General features: G+C 36.6%; 1 protein-coding gene across 1 annotated transcript in view; it reads left to right on the top strand.

The window, feature by feature from the left end:
• Positions 1–16,936, top strand: part of ADAMTS3 (ADAM metallopeptidase with thrombospondin type 1 motif 3) — a 288,474-nt gene that overhangs the window by 264,065 nt on the left and 7,473 nt on the right. The window contains exons 16-19 of the mRNA XM_068975243.1: positions 2,910–2,990; positions 4,855–5,018; positions 10,865–11,030; positions 14,316–14,448. Of these exons, the coding sequence (XP_068831344.1) occupies positions 2,910–2,990; positions 4,855–5,018; positions 10,865–11,030; positions 14,316–14,448 (544 nt within the window). The remainder of the gene's footprint in view (positions 1–2,909; positions 2,991–4,854; positions 5,019–10,864; positions 11,031–14,315; positions 14,449–16,936) is intronic.

The raw sequence follows: 16,936 nt of genomic DNA, 5'->3' as shown, positions 1-16,936 counted from the left end.
ATATTTCAGTTAGTATTTATAATTTTATATTAAACAAGTTTGAGGTACATACAACAAAAAATAACCTGAGGTATAATTGCTTATGGTGTGAACTTCTGTGCTTGTTACACAGTCAATGGCCTGGACTTTGGCATATGGTGAAGGTTCATTAGATGGAACCAAAGCAACAAATAATATGCAACATTATTAGTATTTTCATAATTATACATTGGAATTTTCACAAAAGATTTAGATACAAACATGGATTACTGAATGATTTCTTTAAGTTTGGAACAATTATTATTCAGTTATTCAACAAACATTTATTGAACAAAAGTTTGTAAGAATTCAATATTTAAAGATTAATTCAATGTGACGCTTCCCTTGAAAAGCTTCTCTTACATCCAAGATATAGTCTCTTACAGAATAATAGAAAACAAGATAAAACAAAGACAAAGATTTGGTTTACATTGAACACATTGTCATTGCAGTAATTTTTCCTTTTAGAAAAATAAGAAACTATATATAAAAGAAAAAACTAGTCTTTATCCAAATGGAATAATTCCCTTAGTTCTTTTTACTCCCATTATCCCCCAGTCACCCACCTCAAGCCATTTCTACACATATCAGCTTTGCTCTTTGATATATTTGGGTCAGAAGCAGGTGATATGTTTAGGCAGAAGCAGGTGACTATATTCTAATGTGTTTCCTTAGGTATGCCCTTCTCTAGTTACTGATGTCTTTGCTACTCCTCTGTGATAATTTACTATAGTTTGTACTTTGAAAATTGTAAAAAGCAAATGTTGCCATTTCTGGCTGATGGTATTATTTTAATAAAGCAAACAAAATTAGAATTATATACATAAATTATATGCATTTAGTAGAGTAACATGATTTTCTCCATCTTAATGTGAAATAATTTACTGTGCTTTATTGCAGTTATGAATTATTCATTTTGGGTGTAAAATAATTATTTTTTCTCATTTCCAGAGTGAATAAATGTAAACAAAATGGTTTTTACCATTGTTGTCCTCTCTATATTATGTGTAATAAAAGGTAGTAGTACTTTTTTTTTCAGATACCTCAAAAGTTATGCTAAACCTCCAAATTAAGTTCAGAAGAAGAGAGGAAAGCTTTCAGACTGTTCCAAGATAAACTAACATCTATTTTTTTGCACTAATATTATCATCATAGTTATTCAATAGACTAATTAACCTTTTCCAACAGGGAAAAATTTAAGCAAGAGATGCCATAAAGAACTCAAGTTGCTGGAAAATGAAATCTGCAAGTATTCGACTTCAAATCACCTATATCATTTCTCGTTCATGCTTAGTCTTATTTTCATTGACTATTAACAGTTTATTGGCATTAGCTAACTGTTATAAATGCATTTTGACTTCAATATATATGATTATGAAACATATTTTATATGTTACCTAATAAAATTATACAAAGCTGATAGTATAGTCAATGAAACAGCAAGACTTGGATAAATGAACTCTCTACTAATTAAAGACGTTCTATTTAAGGGAAGACAAGAGGAGCCTTCACTTTACCCAAAGGAGCTCGTAGTGTTTCTCTTGCTGAAACAAGGGAAGCTAAAAATGTACTGGGTAAGTTGTAGCAAACTGCAGAAAGATGGGCATCCATAAATGGCATCAAGCTGTTTTGCTACCCTTGGTATCTTAACCACATGACTTCCAGCTGCTGATACTCAGGCAAACATGGTACGTTTCATGTACTGATTATCACCCAGGCTCAGGTGCTGAAAACCCTGACCCCAAAATGACCACTCCACTTAGTTAAGACACTAATAAATATTATTTAAAAAGTCAGGTAAATCTACCTATAGGTAATCATTGTCCATATAGAAATGACCAAAAAACAGATTTCTTTCTGACTCCACCAGCAATTTTGTATTTATAACTGGATTTCTGTCAATAGTTACAATGTATGAGTTATAGGTTTCATAATGTAATGAAGGTATAAGTTGCATAATCTTCCTATATTCATTTTTGATGGAAACGAGAAGAAACATTTTGGTTTCTCTATTTCCCCTGACTATTGTTGATTTATAGTTAGGACCTTAATTCCAAATGATCTTAAGATAATTTTTCAGTTCAGTTAAGATAACTTTTAGGACATGCGATAATACTAGGAAGGTTTATTATTCAGGACAATAGGACCTTGAAACCTAAGACAACCTATTAAGCATTTTGGTTTGCAGTTTCTCGATTAGAAGATTGAACTTAGGGTCAGTGTAAAGGCACTGCGTGATATAACTTGCAGATGTTTTCCAACCAATCTACAAAATATATTTTACAACATTGCCATTTATAACTGTGTAAAGCCTTAAAAGTAGTTGCTAATCATGATATAAATGAAAACTACTCACAGGTTTTTCTTTTGTAATTTCTTCAGAATAGAGCAGGCTTTTAAATCTGAAGCTATTTCATTACTTAGAAGTTTAGCTATCTATACTTGCCACTTAGACTTTTAAAATAATATATAGACCAATAAAATACCTCAAGAAATTCACCAACTAATCACACTATAAATGAGCCACTGTTCAAAAGGATAATTTAAAAAACTAAAGTCGCATGGAGGGACACAGAAGAGTATACTATTATATTTGCCTGAAGTATTGTTGCCACAATTTGTAGGTCAATACAAAATAAGTGACTAGTGGGTTAGAAACAAAATTAATTTTTTGTCAACTTAATAATTATAAAGAAAAATATGCCTCTGATCCTGTGCCAGATGTCACAAAATCTGCCAGTGCTTTGAAGTTAATTTCTGAAACTGCTTTTTTCGGTTTATGGATGCCTTCTTCTGCACACAGGAGCTGTAGGAACGTAATGCCTGACTAACCAAGGTTGTTGCTTTTGTTTTCTTCTTTGCTTCCTCCAATATTTACTACACATGCAAAGGGTACCTTAAGATGTTTGATATACCCCCTGGTGCTAGACATGTGTTAATCCAAGAAGACGAGGCTTCTCCTCATGTTCTTGGTAAGTGTTTCTGTCTGCTGGCTGTGCTTTAACATGCACTGAAATGTAGAAATGTCAAAGAAATGATACAGAGATATAGATACATGTGTATGTGTGTATCTGTGTCCATGTATACACATAGGTATCTATATCTATGTACACGCATAGGTCTGCAAGGTTCAAAATTATGTATAAAGTCATCATTACCTGGTTTGCGTTGGTCATTTCTCCCAACTATTCTTTCTTTATAATAAGAAATATTCACAACTAGAGTTTTAATTTCTGGTGAAACCTGGGTTGGTTCATTAGGACATGAAGGAAAAAATAATTTGGTAAGTGTGAATTTGTTACACATTTTTATTCTGTTATTGGGAGATGAGAAAAAGTAAAATATTGATAACATGCACTAAATTAAGGAATATCAGAAAAATTTGCCATATTTGTTGACAAATTAATTCTGATATTTTGGTTGATGCCATACTGTATGCCTCTTCTTTTAGTGCATTTTAAGTTCTTTGGCTGAAAACCAACCTCATCCAGGTTGTGCTAGTCCAGTAAAAAGTGTCCTGATATCTGTTATGTGTCCAGTTTGACTGGCACATGCAGATTCGTTTTCTGCATGCTTTCTGTTTATTATCTGCAAATTATCCTGTTTATAATTTTCAAAAGAAGATTTTTTCCTCCTTTCTATATTAGAAGATCATGTAGAAATGTCATTCTAGAGGGGTTTATATTTAAAGTGAATGCACAAATGTAAACACAGCTTTCACATATTCCTTGAGCCGTTAAATCACTAAGAAGATTTCTGAAACTGACACATCTGTCAAACCTGTGAAAATATATAGTAAATTGCTTTTCTAAATACATGTAACTTCAAAATGTATTGGGGTTTTTGTTGGTGTTACATGGAATTTTTTCTTAGTATTTAAAATATATTTACTATTAGATTCCAAAATAGTCCTACTAGTATTTAAAATATATTTACTACTAGATTCCAAAACAGTCTCCACTGTCTAGCTGCAGTCCTTTATCCCATAATTGAAATTCCCTACTTTTTATTCTGGAATTCAGATTATTATCTTTGGAAAAATTAGTTTAAAATCTCAAGAGGAATAAATGTATTTAACTAAAATTACTCATGTTTTCTACACATTTTTAGTAATAGTAATAACTTTTTAAATTTTATTTTCTAATATCATTAAATGCCAACGTACCTCCAAACTTTAAAATCCCATTTGTTATTTTTATTCATTAGAGAAAGCATTTTATTTAATAATATATAGTAAATCTGTAATATATTATAATTTCTGTCACCAGTAAAGAGCTTTTCCTGACCATTTTAGTAGGTAATATGACTTTAGAATTTTACAGTTGTCAGGACTAATTGCTTGTTGGCCTAAAAATTAGTTCAACTGTTTTGAATACCTCTAATATTTTGACTTAACTTGAAAGAGCTACACAGTAAAAAATAAAATAAAATAAAAAAGGCATTATGTTGTATGCTGTCCTAGTATAAATCATTTGTATTACTTGTTGTAGAATAAGCCATTATTTTAAAAATATTTCCAGCTTCCTGAGGAAATGTATGGGATGAATGAGTTAGAAAGTGTTGACTGCTTTGGCAGTGTTTTCGAATGGGAATATTTATTAATTTTGATTTTCTATATCACCATCTCGCCACTATTGTTAACTGGTTAGGAAGGCTTCTTGAGAATTTTGAATGCCTACTGAATGAAGTATGAGTCCTATCAGAAGTAACACTCATTTTAATTGCTTTGATACTCATAAATGCAGTCTTTCATTTATAGGCGAGAGACTTAACTGTGAATCTTCAAAGCTGTAATAAGATAAAATGTATGCCGGTTACTCATTTTTCTTTCCTTAGCAATTAAGAATCAGGCTACAGGCCACTATATTTTAAATGGCAAAGGGGAGGAAGCCAAGTCAAAGACCTTCATAGATCTTGGTGTGGAATGGGATTATAACATTGAAGATGACATTGAAACTCTTCACACCGATGGACCTCTACATGATCCTGTTATTGTTTTGGTATGTGGCATTCCAGGCTTACTGGGTAGTTGTTTTACTTTATATTTTTATAATCAATCTATCTCAATTACAATTAATTGTATAATTAAATATTTAATATAATATAACTAATTAGAATCGATTTTATTTACTTGCTTGTTTTTAATAATTCCATTTATCCTTGCTCTTTATTCTTTGGGGAAGTTTGTCATATCTTTTATTATATATACATTATAAATGAAATATAGTATTATTATCTTTGATTTTAGTAGTCGGTTATCTTTTAAAGACAAGAAAAGAAAAAATAGATTTTTATATTTACTCACATATTTAGCATTGTTGATGCTCTTCATTTTTCCTGGTAAATCTGATTTTCTATTTAGTACCCTTTACTTTTGATATAATGAACTTCCTTTAACATTTCTTGTGCTATGGGTATGCATGCTAGCAAGTTACTCTCTCTGCTTTCAATTCTTGGAAAACATCTTTATGTCACTCTATTCTTAAAGGATATCTTCACTAGAAATAAAATTGGAAGTGGCTAGCTTGTTTGTTTTTTTCTCAGCACTTTAAGGATGTTTTTCTATCATTGTAGAGAGGTCCAGGAATTTGGGGTTTCATCCAGGAAATAGATATGACTGTGAGGTGGCACCCAACCATATTGTTCAGGTGATGCCTTAGCAGGTTTGCATGTGAGGCCACCTTCAGGAAGAAGACAAGGGCTCTCCCTCCCTTTTGGAGGAAGGGAAACTCAAGAGGAGATTATGTGTCCAGGTGATGTTGCCTAGCAGCACAGCAGGGAGACTCCAGGTTGGAGAGCTTCCAACGGCAGCAGCAGCAGCAGCTTGAGATCCTGATAACCACAAAGTCTTATTTATAATTAGTGGATTTGGGGTCCAGTTTCATAAGGGTATGCAAAGCAAACAGGCTCTGTTCTTCAGTTGCTCAGTCGTGTCTGACTCTTTGTGACCCCATGGACTGCAGAAAACCAGGTTTCCCTGTCCTTCACTATCTCCTGGAGTTCACTCAAACGCATGTCCATTGAGTCAGTGAAGCCATCCAACCATCTCATCCTCTGTCTCCCCCTTCTCTTCTAGATGGTTAGAAATCTACTTGTTTGGGCTACATTTGAAACAATTGGCTATGTGAAAATCTGAGTTTGGTGCCAGTGGACTTTTGAGCTAATCAGTCTGAACTTGCTGTGTATAAATAAACAACCTAGGGGCCAATATACAGGAGCCATCATTGACTCATTTATATAACATTTGTCTGCTCGAATCCATTGTTTATGATGAGAAGTAACCACTCCAGTGTTCTTGCCTGGAGAATCCCAGGGACGGGGAGCCTGGTGGGCTGCCATCTACAGGGTTGCACAGAGTCGGACACGACTGAAGCGACTTAGCAGCAGCAGTTAGCAAGCTTCATTTAGGTTGCTGCTGTGCATTTAGTGTGTCAGTATTCTCTGGCTGCATTTTACAATTTTCTCCTTATCTTTTTGTCCTGGACGGTTGGTAATTTGACTGCGGCATGCTTAGTTTGTGATGTTCTTTGTATGTATCCTGCTTGGGGGTCACCAAGTATCGTGGCTCTATAGATTGATGTTTTTCACTAAATTGAGGTAAATTTTCCATATGTCTTCAAGTTTATTTTTCCCCCATCTCTCTCTTTCTATTCCTGGGACTCACTTACATGTATATTAAAACAGTTGGAGTTGGTTCACGAGACTTATGAACTGTGTTCATCCTTTTGTAATCGCTGTCTTTTCTCTGTCCTTCAGATTGGCTAATTTCTATTGAACTGTGTTCAAATTCTTTTACTGTCTTATATGGTCTCCAGTCTGCCACTGAGCCCATCCAGTAAAGTTTTCATGTCAGATAGTGTACTTTGTTTTCTAGAATTTCCTTTTTTTTTTTCTTTTCTTATAATTTCCATTTTTCTGCTGAGATGTCCATATATTTTCACTCATTATGTCCAACTTTTCCTCTGAGTCCTGAGACTTCATATTGCCTGATTTTGTGGGCTTTTTTTTTTTCTTGATTATAGTTCACATTGTCATACTTCTTATACTTTTTTTATTGTACACTGAGCATTAGAGATGGTGAGTTGTCAGGCCTTTAGTTTACCTTGCCTTTCTTAGAAGCACTGGGTTTTATTCTGTCTGGCAGTTAATTTATTGTCGGTTTCCACTGATCTTGGAGGCTCGGTTTTCCTTTCTGAGGGTTGATCTGTTTCAATTTTGCTCTTATTCTTATGTCTCGGCTTTCTGGGGCCGTAACTGCATGTCTGAAGTGCTGGGGAGGCCATAAGAGCACCAAGGGCCCTCATCCCTGCCTGTCCCGAGGCACCTCTGTCCTGCTCCCAGCCCCACGGCAGCCACTCATTGGTAGATAGCATGGTTTCTTGGCCTGGGCGAGCACAGACCAGTCCTCTATATAGAAAGCCCATGCAGCTTTCTCGACCACCCTCTCTGAAGCCCTCTTTTCTTTAGCGCCCGTGTCTCTGAAAGCCCCAAACTCCCCACTCCTCAGCTCAGTGAGACACTGACTTGGCTTGGGTTCCTGCTCTCCATACCAAGGTCCAGACCTGGCCCTGTCCAGAAGCCAGTACTTCTCCTCATGGAGATCATTTTCCTTTGCCATGTTATTCATTGCAAGAAAAAAAATCCTCTCAAATATTGTATCCAGTTTTATTATTTTTAGTATCAGGAAGGCAACTCTGTTACTTCCCCGTGAATGAAAGCAGAAGTGATCATTTTGACTTGAAATATATTGTTAGATTCTGTATACCAAACCAATATGTATTGGATTCCCTATAAAAATATTATACTAATCTAAAATAAATCATCTCACTAAATTTCAAATCTTTTTTCATTTGAAAATTATTTCTGCTTGATAAAGTGTCTGTTCAGATCTTTTGTCCATTGTTAAAGTAGGTTGCTTTTTTCTTTTTAACTTTTCAGAGTTTTTTATATATACTCAATATATAAATCCTCTATGAAATGTGATTTTTCAGATATTCTCTTTTAATATGTAGCTTCTTTTCCTTCTCCTAGTAGTGTTTTCCATAAAGAAAAATATTTTAACTTTATTGAAGTCCAATTTATCCATTTTTCCTTTTATGGATCAAGACTTTCTTATTATATATGGTTGTTTTTTCTTTTTTCTTGATCCAGGATCAAAATTCGTTTTCTTCTTTTTATTGTAATTTTTATAGTTTTACATTTAACCATTTTAATTTTATTAACCATTTAAGCTAATTTTATACACACTTTGTCTGCATTAGGGTCTTAGTTTTGTACATGGATATCCATACATTATCTATTCTTATATAACAGATCACCCCAAACTTGATGGCTGAACACAAGCAGCATTATTATCTCATAGTTTCTCTGGGTCAGGAATCTGGGAATAGCTTCCATGACTAGTTCTAGCTCAGGGTATCTCATGAAGATGCTCTCAGATGAGGCTACAGTCACCTTAGGGCTCCACTGGAGAGAATCTTCTCAGTTCCCAGTTCAGTCACATGGTAGTTGAAAGCCCTTGGAAGACTGCTCCCAAGCTTCTTCACATGGATGCTTAAATAGGATGCTAAAGTGTCCTTCTCACATGACAGCTGTCTTCCAGAAGTGAGTGATTCAAATGATCCAGAAAGTGAGAATGCAACCAAGACAAAAGTCAGTCTTTTTAACCTAACCTTAGAAATGACATCCTTTCACATCTGCTGCTGTTTGCTAGAAGCAAGCCACTGGTCCAGGATCCACTGAAGGAGAGAAGAATTCAGCTCCACTTCTTGAGAGAGAGAAAGTGTCAAAGGACTTGCACACACATTTTTTAAGCCACCAGTGTCCAGCACCATTTGTTGAAAGCAATGTCCATTCTCCATTAAGTTCCCTTTTCATCTGTTACAAGTTAATTACCCAAATTTATGTGGGCTTATTTCTGGACTCTCATTCTGTTCCATAGGTTAGGTAATTTTGTAGGAAAATACATATCAATCAAATTTTATTTAGATTATTTTAAGTTTGATTGGTTGGTGATCAGAAGCTCTGTTTTACTCATATGTAATTACATTGCATCCTTCTCCAGCATCACAGGTGTCTGGCCTCAGAGCCTTCTTGCAGGGCTTCGCCAATAATATTAGAGTGACCCCAGGGAGCCATATGTAATTGATACAATCCTGTAAAAACTACATGAAAGTCAATAAAAAGTATTTATAAAAAAGAGTGCTTTGCTAGAAAAGTAAAGATCACATAAAAAGCTGAGAATACACTTGCAAAGTTTATTACAAAAGGATTAATATTTCTATTGCTTGGATTACATGAAAAAAAGAATATGTATAACAATAAAATAAAGAGGCTCTGACATGAACATACAATGCATGGTGGACAAAATACAAGTGACCAGTAAACTTAGGAAAATTAATCTTTACTATTTATCAAATAAATAGCAGTTAAAACAACAATTTTTTGCCCATTCAGTTAACAAAGAGGAAAATGATTTAATATACAGTGCTGAATGGGAACACCTTCATATACTTTCATTATGAAAATAGTAATTGTTTTAACTATTCTGAAGGGCCATTCACTGGTCTATTATGAGAACTATAAAAATGTGTTTGTACCCTTTACCACATTAAGTAAAATCAGAAATTATCACAAAAATGGGGATACATTTTAATCAAAATATAGATATTAATTTTTCTGATTAAATAAGGTACACTAGGATTAAATGGGCTGCCCAGGTGGAATAGTGGTTAAGGATCCACCTGCCAGTGTGGGGGATGCTGGAGACCTGGGTTAGACCCATGAGTCAGGAAGATCCCCTAGAGTAGGAAATGATTACCCACTCTGGTATTCTTGCTGGAGAATCCCGTGGACAGAGGAGCTTGGCAGTCTACAAAAAGGCTCTACAGAGGAGCTTTTACAGCCCATGGGGCTGCAAAGAGTTGGACACGACTGAGTGACTGAACTGGAGAAGGCAATGGCAGCCCACTCCAGTACTGTTGCCTGGAAAATCTCATGGACAGAGGAGTGTGGTGGGCTGCAGTCCATGGGGTCGCTAAGAGTCGGGCACAACTGAGCGACTTCACTTTTACTTTTCACCTTCATGCATTGGAGATGGAAATGGCAACCCACTCCAGTGTTCTTGCCTGGAGAATCCCAGGGACGGGGGAGCCTGGCGGGCTGCCGTCTATGGGGTCACACAGAGTCGGACACGCCTGAAGCGACTTAGCAGCAGCAGCAGAGTGACTGGACATGCACTCGTGCACTAAGAGTAAACGCTATGCTGGCATTTAGAAATGTATTTTCAAAGAATATTTACTGTCTTGGGAAGTGCGTGACATGTTAAGTGAAATAAGCAAGACCAGAAAAGTATGTATGTGTACACATACACACACACACTCACACACACATATGCAAATATCTTGAGCTTCTATCCCCAAATAATAAAAGTGACTTTAGTTTTGTCTGGTTTAGTGGAATTATGGATGATTTTTATTTTCTTTATATTTTTTCATGATCTCTATATTTTCTGGATGGAATATGATTATCTTTATCACCATAACAAAAGTCTACTGTAAAGAGTAACAATTAAGTACACTCAGGAGTTATGTAACTTGAGGAACTCTAAATTGAATTTTATTGTATTTTTTTAAACTTTTTAATGTCAAGATACTTTATATATTTGCATTTTTTTCTTAGTCAAGACATACCTATACTTTAGTGATAGAAAGAAAAAAAACTCTATTTTTAGAAACTACTTGAAAGTCTTCCAGTTTTAATAAGATATGTATTCTGAAATATTTGTAATTTTTCATTCAAATTTAAAACTCAGGTGATTTACATATCTATTTCATGTATACATTAGATTATACCTCAGGAGAACGATACCCGCTCTAGCCTGACATATAAGTACATCATCCACGAGGACTCTGCACCTACAATCAACAGCAACAATGTCATCCAGGAAGAATTAGATACTTTTGAGTGGGCATTGAAGAGCTGGTCTCAGTGTTCCAAACCCTGTGGTGGAGGTAACAAATTGAACCCATTTATTATACTAAAATGTAATTCATATAAAAGCCAATCTTCTTCCTTCTGCCTTAAGGATTGTGTCTAACTGAGGATACAACCTGAGAAAATACCAGACATAACCAGCACTTAAATATAAAGCATTTTGACTGAAATCTCAGGATCTACAAATGATAGGAATCCATTCATATCAATAGTAGACCATCTTAAAATTCCTTGGCCCTTTCCCCTTGTCTTATATCCATGCAGTGGCACCCTTAGTCACTTTATTCTTTCCTAACTCTCCCAAACCTCGGTGTCTTTTGCTTCTTACCTTCCTTCTCCTCCACTTTTACTTTCCATACCTATGCATTTCTTTTCAGCATTAATAATGGAAGAGCTCTTAGTTGCACTATGTACCAGATACTATTTTAAGTGTTTTATATTTTAATGATGGATGGCTCTAAGAGGTTGGTACTGCTTTTACCTCTGTCATACTGGTGGGGAAAGTGACACACAGGGAAGCTCAGCACTGTAAGATACAAACCCAGGTAGGTAGCCTGGCTTCTTCGTACCTGTTTATACTGTATTCTGCTACCTGTCCGCTCTCTCTCTCTGGAGTAGATCCATTAAGCTCACCTCAGAGTTTCTCAGTCTCTCCCATTATCCATTCCTTTAGTTTGGAACAACAAGTGCTCCACAATGGAGCTAGCCTAGACAGAATTCTCTCGTAATAGTAACACTTCATAGTTGAAAACAAGAAATTATTCATAGCAGGGAATGCCTGGGTAAATATTTTTACTTTTAAATTCAAAGATGTATTTTTAAAGGTTTTTCTCTAGAAAGGACATAAAATGTTTTTAGATAATTATTTGAAATGACACTTTAGGTACTTTCTTAGTGGTTCAGTGGCTAAGACTGCACTTTTACTGCAGAGGGCACAGGTTCAGTCCCTGGTCAAGGAACTAAGATACTGTGTGCCACAGGTGTGGCCAAAAACTAAATGAAACAAAAATGATACTCTACCACAAAATGATTATTTAATCTGGATCCTCCTACTGCATCTGCCTGCAGTACAGGAGACCCAGGCTTGATCCCTGGGTCAGGAAGATGCCCTGGAGAAGGAAATGGCAGTCTACTCCAGTATTCCTGGCTGGAAAATCCTATGGAGAAAGGAGCCTGGCGGGCTATAGTCCTTGGAGTCACAAGAGTTGGATACGACTTAGTGACTAAACCGCCACCAACCACCACTGCGTCGTCGACATCTACTTGGTCACAAGACTTTCAGATGCACCTTTTTAATATCTACTAGATTTATCCCTCCCTCATCAGGCTTCCTTCTCGACTTTGAAAGGGAAGATTATTGCAGAAGTCTCTTAACTAGCCAACTAAATTTGATTTTCTTCTCTTCATTTCTAGGTAATTTCTTGAATGGATGAACAAATGAATGAGTAGAATTATATTCCCTGATTCAGATCCTTCTTTCTCTCAATATGTTACCCTGAAGACAAAACATAATTTATGTAATATTCTTGACCAAAGTGAAAACCTGAATCGAACCGTTAGGAGACAGATAAACCCAGACTGTGGGACATTTTACAAAACAACTGGCTTATCATCTCAAAAATATTAAAAGACAGAAAGAGATTGAAACTATTCCTGATTAATTCCATGACTACTAAATGCAATGCATGTTCTTTGACTGAAGAAACATTTTTATAGAGTACATTATAGGGCAATTGATAAATTTTGAATATCGTCTTTATATTAGATAATAGTATTATATTTGGGTTAAATATTCTGATTTTAAGAGTATATTGTAGCTATGTGGGGGTAATGTGCTTGTTATGAGCTATATGCTGAGGTATTTAGAAGTGAAGAATCAGAATGTTAGCAACTTACTCTCAAAAGGTTCATCAACATTTTATATTTAAATGTATATGTGGTACTGGTTTAGTTGCTAAGTCATGTCTGACTCTTGTGATCCCATGGACTGTAGCCTGCCAGGCTCCTCTGTCCATGGGATTCTCCAGGCAAGAATATTGAAGTGGGCTGCCATTTCCTTCTCCAGAGGATCTTCCCAACCCAGGAATCGAATCTGGCTCTCCTGCATTGCAAGCAGATTCTTTACTGATATAATCTGTTTATTATATGTTATAATTAATATATATGATGTAAAAATATGTATGTCAAATATGCTGACATGGTAACAAAAGGTTAATCTAGGTGTAAGGCATATTCATGTGCTTTCCTTACACTTTTTTAGATTTAAAATTTTCCAAAATTAAAAAATAATATATATATACACATATATAATGTTTTTAAACATTAAAAAATAATATATATGTGTGTCAGTGACTCAGTCGTGTCCGACTCTCTGTGACCCCATGGACTGTAGCCCTCCAGGCTCTTCTGTTCATGGGATTCTCCAGGCAAAAATACTGGAGTGGGTTGCCATTTCCTTCTCCAGTTCCCTCTTCATACCTGACCTCTAATCCAAGTCCCGCCCCCCACCCCCGTGCCCATCTCTTCTGTCCATATATATATGTTTTTTAAACGTCCAAGTCGGTGCCTGGGGAGACCCTCAATAACTCCCTAAACATTTGTCTGGCCCACAGATCTTTTAAGACCGGATCCCATACTTCAGCCATTCAAAGAGCCCTGCAGTTTTCTATGTCATTTCATTTGCTTGGACTATTGTTCTGCTTCATTCTCTTTGTTGTTGTTCAGTCTCTAAGTCATGTCCAACTCTTCTGGGACCCAGACACGGATACTGGAGTGGGTTGCCATTTCCCACTCCAAAAGATCTTCCTGACCCAGGGATCGAACTCATGTCTTCTTCAGGGGCAAGCAGGTTCTTTACCACTGAGCCACCAGTGAAGTCCATTCGCTTTACTGGTGCTGTCTGAACTTGAGGATTCTGCCCAGGGAAGTGCTGATCTTGTAAACATTCTCTGTCTCTCCTCCAGCTAAGGCAGAGAACTTCCTCTCTGTGTTCCTTTGCTGCCCTCTACAGTCAATTATTGACATGGCTTTGTAGAAACTATGACATAGTTTTCCTATCTGACTATCTTACTAGACTGTATTTCAGGATCTAGTTCATTAACAAGCATGAAGTTGCTATTTAATACTTTATTAAAGGATTTTTGTTTAACTTATATTTAATTATTTAATTTGCTTCTGGAACTAGAGCACCTAGAACAGTGCCTGGCTCAATAAATATTTGATGAACTAAATGAATGAATAAATGATCAAATAGGTGACAGAATGAATAAATGACTAAATCAAAAATATATTTGCCTCCCCAGGTTTCCAGTACACTAAATACGGATGCCGTAGGAAAAGTGATAACAAAATGGTTCATCGCAGCTTCTGTGAGGTCAACAAAAAGCCAAAACCTATTAGAAGAATGTGCAATATTCAGGAGTGCACACATCCGCTGTAAGCATTTATTTTACCTATCCTTATATACCAAGGACAAAATGAAAGGGATTTAAATGGCATTAGCTCTTTTTAGTTTTAATTTAATTTTTACTCCAAGCTATTACGTGTACCTGCTTACAGTGATCAGATCATTTCATGGAAATTATATAAACCTTTAGTCCCGTGTCTTTTAACCATATTTCTGCTTCTCACTTTTACTTCTGCCTCTCTTTATTGAAGTACAGTTGATTTACAATATTGTGTTAATTTCAGGTGTGCAAGAAAATTATTCCGTTTTTTTCCGATTACCTGACTTTATAAGTTATTACAAGATATTGAATATAGTTCCCTGTACTACACAGTAAATCCTTTCTGCTTCCCTATTTTAGGTATAGTAGTTTGCATCTCTTAATCCCATACTCTTAATTTATTCCTCCTCACCCCCCTTTCCCCTCTGGTAACCATAAGTTTGTTTTCTATATCCGAGAATCTGTTTTGTATATAGATTTGTTTATATGTGTGTGCTGTGCTTAGTCGCTCAGTCATGTCTGATTCTTTGTGACCCGATGGACTGTAGCCCGCCAGGCTCCTCTGTCCATGGGGATTCTCCAGGCAAGAATACTGGAGTGGGTTGCCATGCCCTCCTCCAGGGGATTTTCCCAACCCGGGGATCGAAACCAGGTCTCCCTCATCTCGGGTGGATTCTTTACCATCTGAGCCACCAGGAACTTGACTTTATCCTTCTTGGGTCTGCTGAGTTAATTATCATATGTCCAGGTTTCTCTGGTGGCCAAAAGTACCTATGACTATGAAGTATAATATACCTCTCATGTAATACCTATCTTCAAATGAGAGTCACTATTGAAGTCTTCAAAACTTGAGTAAACTTTTTCAGCTGCCACCATTCATTCTTACTGTCAGCTGACAACAAGGGCAATCTTTTAAACTCTGAAGAGCAAAAACTGCCAAGGTTTTAACTTGCTTATATTTTGGTGCTGCATATACGGGCTTCCCAAGTGGCTCAGTGGTAAAGAATCTGCCTGCCAATGCAGGAGTCACAGGTTCAATACCTAGGTTGGAGGAAAAAAAGGCAACCCACTCCAGTATTCCTGCTTGGGAAATCTCACGGGCAAAGGAACCTGGCGGACTACAGTCCATGAGGTGACAAGAGAGCCAGACCTGACTTAGTGACTAAACAGCTACAACAACAAGCTCTGTATATACAGAATTTTTTAAAAATGCAGAGAGAAAGTAACTTTGGAAAGGACAAATAGTATGTTTCCATTACATTCTGACAGATTGATTAGCTGGAGGTAATCAATGGTGACAACCCTTTGGGATATATGTAATGAAGAACTCTCTGTAATAGTGTATCCATAGCTAATTTAGAGAGTGCTGGGACACTGACATTGAACTTGGATGTGTGATTTGGGAATGTCCCCGAGGAAATCTTTTTTAAAATATCTGCTTGGAAATGTTTCTATCAGGTACATTCATGGAAGTGGTTTCTGCTCAAGCATACAACTTTTATCAGGTCAATAAGGGCCTATCTGAAGAACAAAATTTTTCAGTTATAATGAATATGTCAGGTAGCCAGCCTTCACAGCAACAACCACAGAGTTGGAACAGTAATCTCAGAATATTAAAACATGAGTAGAGTCATGAAGTAATGAAAAAGCAGCAGCAGTCAAATCAGTTTGTCATGGCAGGGATCAGATGGATCCTTTTTATATTTCCTATGAGATATAGGCAATGGCAACTCACTCCAGTATTCTTGCCTGGAAAAACCCATGGACAGGGGAGCCCGGTAGGCTGCAGTCCATGGGGTCTCTAGGAGTGGGACAGGACTGAGTGACTTCACTTTCACTTTTCATTTTCATGCATTGGAGAAGGAAATGGCAACCCACTCCAGTTTTCTTGCCTGGAGAATCCCAGGGATGAGGGAGCCTGGTGGGCTGCCGTCTATGGGGTCGCACAGAGTCGGACACAACTGAGGCGACTTAGCAGCAGCAGCATGAGATATTCAACACCCTGAGGCAAAAGTTCATTGGTATCATATTTTTAGATTCCACATATAAGTGATATCCCATGATATTTGTCTTTTTCTGACTTCACTTCCTATGGTAATCTCCAGGTCCATCCATGATAGTGTATGTGGTATTATTTCCTTCTTTTTTTGATGAATAATAGCAATCAGTATACCACATCCTGTTTACCAGTGGGGGCTAGTTTTGAAAACTACCATGATGCCTGAATCTAACGGGAAAACCTTAAGCTGAGTTTCCAAAGCCCTCTGTAGATGATCCTTTCGGAAGAGAGAAGGTTGTTTCAAAGTCACCGGGGAGGCAGAATACCAAGGCCTGAAAAATAGATGTGTCAGATTTACTTTTGTTAGAAAGTTCTGAGACTGATGCATGCATATTTCTGAAGTTGCCTCCTGGGTGGTACCTCACCCAGAGAGCAGAAAAACCTAGGCTTACGGTGCCAGAAGGGGCGCACGGTGCCC

This window comes from Capricornis sumatraensis, chromosome 7 (genome assembly GCF_032405125.1).
Source record: "Capricornis sumatraensis isolate serow.1 chromosome 7, serow.2, whole genome shotgun sequence".
In the NCBI taxonomy this organism is placed as follows: domain Eukaryota; kingdom Metazoa; phylum Chordata; class Mammalia; order Artiodactyla; family Bovidae; genus Capricornis; species Capricornis sumatraensis.
The sequence above is the reverse complement of the archived record's forward strand: the minus strand, read 5'-3'. Positions and strand labels throughout refer to the sequence as shown.